This window comes from Myotis brandtii, unplaced genomic scaffold (genome assembly GCF_000412655.1).
Source record: "Myotis brandtii unplaced genomic scaffold, ASM41265v1 scaffold1444, whole genome shotgun sequence".
NCBI lineage: Eukaryota > Metazoa > Chordata > Mammalia > Chiroptera > Vespertilionidae > Myotis > Myotis brandtii.
This window is the reverse complement of record NW_005355179.1, coordinates 186,200-192,466: the sequence shown is the minus strand read 5'-3', so window position 1 is coordinate 192,466 and position 6,267 is coordinate 186,200. Positions and strand designations below refer to the sequence as shown.

The 6,267-nt window shown below is 53.0% G+C and overlaps 2 protein-coding genes across 2 annotated transcripts in view; both read right to left on the bottom strand.

Moving 5' to 3' along the window:
- Nucleotides 1-552: 552 nt before the first annotated feature.
- Nucleotides 553-6,267, bottom strand: part of LOC102253760 (leukocyte immunoglobulin-like receptor subfamily A member 5) — a 26,074-nt gene continuing 20,359 nt past the window's right edge. Inside the window, exons 7-10 of the mRNA XM_014535536.1 lie at nt 3,141-3,425; nt 2,692-2,994; nt 1,166-1,216; nt 553-1,017 (exon numbers count right to left, since the gene is read on the bottom strand). Of these exons, the coding sequence (XP_014391022.1) occupies nt 881-1,017; nt 1,166-1,216; nt 2,692-2,994; nt 3,141-3,425 (776 nt within the window). The 3' untranslated portion in view covers nt 553-880. The remainder of the gene's footprint in view (nt 1,018-1,165; nt 1,217-2,691; nt 2,995-3,140; nt 3,426-6,267) is intronic.
- LOC102253455 (leukocyte immunoglobulin-like receptor subfamily A member 5) lies at nt 4,629-5,674 on the bottom strand. The gene is given in 4 exon segments (XM_014535540.1): nt 4,629-4,958; nt 4,961-5,247; nt 5,412-5,447; nt 5,607-5,674. Coding segments are annotated over 4 exon segments (687 nt in total). The 5' UTR covers nt 5,641-5,674.

Sequence of the window (6,267 nt, the reverse complement as noted above, 5' to 3'; positions counted from 1 at the left end):
GGTCTAGGTTGTGAAGGTCCTCCCTCAGTTGTGAGGGGTCCAAGACCAACATCAGAACCTCCAGTCCAGGGTTACAGAGCTGGGAAGAGAAGTCCCCATAACTTTTGCTTAAAAGAACCTGTGATGATTGTGGTTGAGTGAGATAGAGTGTTTCTGGAGTCCCAGGTGTTCCTCTTAAAGGGCCTGTGAACACATTTACTTGGATTCCCTTGCCCTGAAGCACTCCAGGACCTACGTTGCAGCTTGAAAGGTACCAGGGACATACAGGGAGGACTTAATTATCATCAGACTAAAGCAGAGGAGGCAGTTTCCTCCCAGACAGAAGTGCTGGCAGATGTACGGGAATAGAAAGAATGAGGTGAGGATGACATTGGCTACACCTACAGGCCAGTGGGTGGCTATTTTTCAGAGAAGCAGAGAGAACACACAGTGTCAGGTGCATGAATATACACATGAAACGTGTGTCTTCTTAGTTTGTGTCAAGTGGAGGAAACAGATGAGAACTGACTTTATTGTACACAAGCTCTCCCTTAAAAAAATAAAAGGCCAATGGATATGGCAAAAGTACACAGAAGGGGTAAATTGTTAGTGAAGAATTTTATAAACACCCAAATTATCATATTAAAGGGCACAGGGGAAAGGACCAGAGGGGAGAAACCTATAAGGACGAGGAGACAGTGGTCGGGACGGAGAGGGCCACAGTCCAAGGGCAGAAGGTCCAGACCTTGTCTTTGCACATGAGCGATGACTCCTCCACCTGCAAGGAGCCTCAGACAGGTCCCTCAGCATATGTCCCATGTTATCTTCCAGAACATTCTGGGCACATGAGATTCATTCCAAAGGCTTCCCCTCACTGAATGGAGCATTGTTCCCTCTGTGTTCACATCCTGGCTGCATCCTGGATCTGTTTCTGGCTGTTTCGAGACCAAAATAGCAGCACCCCGAGCACCACCAAGACCAATCCCGCCACGCCCAACCGGATGGAATTCTCCAAGGTGTAGTCTTGGGCCTGGGAGCCTGGGAATTATGGGCAAAGAGGTCACAGAGGTCAGGGCAGGACAAATTCACCCAGGACTCTGGATGTCCACCGGGGGTCTCACCTCCCCTTGACAGGACACGACCATCTATGCTCAACCCCATTAACTGAAGAGTGTCTCCTACTCACCACTCTTGGGGTCTGAGTTGTTCTGTGATGGGCTGATGGTGTCAGCTGCTCCTGAGAACCAGAAACCAGTGGGGCTGTGTGAGGGGTTGATGCCACTCAAGCCCAGCGTCTCAATTACTATCCCCTTTCTCATGACCTAACTGCTACCAGTCCCTCCACAAACCCTTTCTCTGCTGGAGAAGGGTCCCGGCTGCTTTCATGCATTCTTCTCTGTGTCACTTTGGGGCACAGATTGGCTTTGCCTGGAGAATTCAGGACTGGGGAGACATATGGTCTCCCATTGCAGAAAACAATGAGTTATTTCAATCTCTCTGCTCATTGTGGGATTCTGAGAGATGGAAGCTACCTCATCTGGGTATAAGAACTTATATTTAAGCAAAAGCTGAGGACCAAGTATCTATGGGTTGGTCTCAGATATACAGACATGCATTTATGTAGACCTTGAGCAATTCTTGAGCTAAGGGTGGGTTCAGTTTTATGAATAAAACTGGTAAATGCATCTGAAGAAAAAAAATACACAACACCTTTGAAGCATCTTTTGTAAGACAGTTCGAGTAGAGTTATCTCGTTTAAGTCCTAAATGTTTGAACCTTAAATTTATATGTGTAAGTAACAATTGCTTAAAAGTCTTCATAGCAAAAGCAATAATAGAGAGGTGTGTGCAAAATATGTCAGAGGTTATAATGCTAAGCGAAGTAAGCTAGTGACAGAAACACAAATATCACATGATCTTATATGTGGAATCTTATATGTGGAATCTAGTGAACAAAATAAAGTGAAGAAAAAGAATTGAACCAGAGGCCTGGAAACATGGAACAGACTGATGGATCTCAGAGAGACAGGGGAAGGGGTGGGAAGAGATTAACCAATGAATTTACATGCATCTACGCATAACCCATGGACACAGAGAATAGCGTGGTGAGGGCCTAGGAAGAACAGGAAGGGAACCAGGTGGAGAAGGGTTAAGGAAGAAAAAAAGGGGTGCGGGGCATCTGTAAATACTCTCAACAATACAGTTGTGTGTGTTTTTTTTAATATAGAAAGCAGCCATGAATTTCACATAGAGTCTGGGCAGGATCCCCCTAGTTCCTCATGAGCTGTCCATGGTCCCCCTAAGTCTAAGGTGACCACTGAGGTCCTGGAGGCCTCCAGGTGAGCACAGGGCATGCAGAGTGGTGCCCACAGGTGGGAACACTTCTCACTACAGCAGCGTCCGGTGGAATCATGCTCGGGCATGGTCCTATCCCCGCTCCTTGGACAGAGAAAATCTGTCATAGCCGACATCAGAGCAACACTGGAGGGTCAGGCTCTGTCCAAAGGCCATGATGGGGCCCTGCTGGGTCAGGAGGGAGGACTTCTGAGAATCACATGAGGAGACTAGACATGAATTACAGGGGCTGCTCCTCCCATAACCCCCTTCTCCTGCCCTGGCCCCCAAGTCTCACTGTCTCTCTCTGAGTCTCTGGCCCAGGAGTCCTGGTGCTCCCGTTGCCTGAATCAATGGAAGGGACAATAATGGGCCTTACCTGAGACCACGAGCTCCAGGGGGTCACTGGGGTGTGACCACACCTGGGGGCTGTACCTGTAACAGCCATAGCATCTGAATGTCCACCTGTGGGTGGGGGTCACGGGGCCCACAAGGAATAGGGCCTGGAACTGGCCCCTGGGCTGTGACTGTGACTCCAGGGTCCAGGAGAGCCTGTGATCTCCTTCCTTAGTCAGAATGAACCTGTCAAATCCCTGCCCTGAGCCACACTGGAGGGTCACGTTCCCTCCTGAGGTCACGACAGGGCTGGGCAGGGCTGAGAGGCTGGGTTTGCTGTAGGATCCTAGGTGAGGAGGAGGCAGCATGGTAAATGTTGCTCACACCTCCCTCATGTCCCCCAGGGCTGGGCTGTGAGAGGGAGACACCCTGAGAGCAGATTCCCGTCCTGATGGCAGAGCCTGAGGCTGGGACCCCTGAGTGTCCTCTCACCTGTCACCACCAGCTCCAGGGGGTCACTGGGCTCTGACCAGCCATCAGGGCTGAGATAGTAACAGCGATATCTCCCAGCATCACGCTCTGTCATGTGTGGGATGGAGAACATCACCTTGTCCCCAGCCTTCAGTGGCTTCTCTCTTTTCCATGGTGCTGGGCTTCCCTCTTTATCCAGATGGTACTCCTCAGCCTCTGGGGTCCCCTGACAGGAGATGGTCAGGGGCCTTCCCCAGGGGATCACAGGGCCTGGCTCAGCCGAGAGGGTGGGTTTCGGGAATGTCCCTGGAGAAAACAAGAGGCTGCATTACAAAGGCCTTCCCCACCTCATCCCACAGCTCAGCCCAAGACACTCTTATTGTATTTCATCCATCCTAGCCTCACCTCTCCTGGGGACCGGGCCCTGAATGACTGAGCTCAGAAAGCACAGGGTCAGGGGACACTCATCTGACACCAGGAGCTCCAGGGGCTCACTGGGGAGTGACAGCAGGAAGGGAGAGGAGCTCTGTGAGCTGTAGCACCTGTAAGTGGCCCCATGGGCTGAGGTCACAGGACTCATGGAGAACTCTGTCTGGAACTGCAGAGCTCGGTGCTTTGATAACAGATGCAGGGGGACATTGGGTGGCCACCTCCTTGGACAGAAGGAATGTGTCCCTCTAGCTCTGTGACTGACACAGCAGGGTTACCTTCTCTCCTGAGGCCACCCCAAAACCCGGCTGCAAGGAGAGGGAGGGCCAGTCAGGCAGTTGTCCTCGAGAGAGGGAGGGAGGGTGAGGTCTGCCTGCCCACCTTGTTCTGCCCTGACAGTCATCAGGCCTCTCTCTGAGGACACTCAACTCTCTCTCTCTCTGTTTCTCTGAGTCTCACTTTCCCCTCCCACCCCCTGTCTCTCTCTGTCTCTCTCCTGGGGCCCTGCACCTTCATTCTGGCCTCACCACCTGAGACCCGCAGCAGGGCCTGTGCAGATCTGGGTGCCTGGCTGTATCCACTGGATCATCACCTGCCACCAGGATATCCAGGGCGTCACTGGGAGGCCAACTACTCAAAGAAAAGGTTTTTCCTACTCTAACATATGTACCCGCCCCCCACTGTCAGTCTCTCTGAGTATCCATGGGGAAGTAGGCCAGAGAGAGCCCAGCCTGGGGCAGCAGGACAAGGCTCTGGGGGAGGTCCCATCCCCCCTCCTTGGACAGAGTGAATCTGTCATAGCCGACATCAGAGCGACACTGGAGGGTCAGGCTTTGTCCAGAAGCCACAATGGGGCCCTGCTGGCTCAGGAGGGAGGGCTTCCCAGACTCACCTGGAGAGCGCAGATGTGAATTACAGGGGCTGCTCCTCCCATCACCCCATTCTCCTGGCCTGGACATCAGGCCTCACTGTCTTTCTCTGTGACTCAGGCCCAGGAGCCCTTGTGCTCCCCTCACCCTCTCATATGGGGCTGCACTCAAATTAATGACCCTAATAACACCCCCGTATTTGTTGCCTGAATCAATGGAAGGGACAATAATGGGCCTTACCTGAGACCACGAGCTCCAGGGGGTCACTGGGGTGTGACCACACCTGGGGGCTGTACCTGTAACAGCCATAGCATCTGAATGTCCACCTGTGGGTGGGGGTCACGGGGCCCACAAGGAATAGGGCCTGGAACTGGCCCCTGGGCTGTGACTGTGACTCCAGGGTCCAGGAGAGCCTGTGATCTCCTTCCTTAGTCAGAATGAACCTGTCAAATGCCTCCCCTGAGCCACACTGGAGGGTCACGTTCCCTCCTGAGGTCACGACAGGGCTGGGCAGGGCTGAGAGGCTGGGTTTGCTTTAGACTCACCTGTCACCACCAGCTCCAGGGGGTCACTGCGCTCTGACCAGCCAGCAGGGCTGCGATAGTAACAGCGATATATCCCAACAGCACTCTCTGTCAAGTTTGTGATGCTGAACGTGCCCTTGTCCATCAGATATAGTGGTTTCACTCTGCACCAGGGCGATGTGCTTCCCTCTTTTTCAAAACAGAACTCCTTGGCCTCCCCAGTCCACTGACACCAGATGGTCACGGGGCTCCCCCAGGACATCACAGAGGCTGGCTCAGCCCAGATGGTGGGTTTGAGGAGGGTCCCTGGAAACAAACCAGAGGCTGTATGACCAAGACCTTCTCCACCGTCATTTCCTAGCGTAGTGCTAGAACCTCCTCATTATCACCTCAACCCAGCACCTCTGCGCTCCCTCCTGAGCCCCAGGGGTGAAGTAAGAGGAGGGACATGGAGCCTGGGGAGAACTCACCTGCTTGCACGTGGATCCTCTGGTCCAGACTCAGCCCTGGAAGAGAGTGTCGGTGAGAGATTTGCACCTGGATGTCTGAGCTGATTCCCTTCCCATCAGGGCCCCGTCCACTCTGGCTGACTGACCCTGAGGTTCCCCATGAACAAGAGGATGAAGCTGCCCCTCCTTCTCCCCCTCCCCATGTCCACAACTGACCGAGGCAGAGAAGAGCAGAGAGGATGGACGTCATGGCGTCTGCTCTGAGGGCTCCTGCTCTGCAGATGGAGGAAGCCTGAGCCTGCAGTACAGAGTCTCACAGGATGTGATGAGTTAAAGGCTCTTGCAACCCTTCGGGATTACCACACCCCAGAGCAAGGAAACAGCCCCACCCTGGGCCTGGCTCTGCGTCTCCCCAGGATGAGGCTCACCGGGCGTCCAGGTTTCAGGAGGCTGGTCAGCAGTGTCTGAGGTCTCACCTGAGCCTCAGGGTCTCATGTGTCTGATGGTCTGACTCCTGCTCAGGGAAGGCAGGACCCAGGTTCTGGTCCTGAATCAGCCCCTGAGAGTCTGGCTCTGAACCGTCCAATGGGACACCCGACCACGGCTCTTGAGGGAACTCATTTATGAAAGACTCTGCTGAGCAGATTCCCAGTGGCCTCAGCATTTCTTCGACTTTCCGTGGTTCAAGGGTCTTGGTGGGTTCCCATCCCTGCCCACCCTTTGTGTTTCTTGCCTTTTTCATGTTCATTATTCAGTGTAAGTATTGGTACCATCCTTGTGGTTTGATGCATATTTATTTCTTCAATGATTTATAAAGCTCAGCACGTTTTATTTAAAAATTTGTTTTGTTACTCCTCACCTGAGGATATTATTTCCA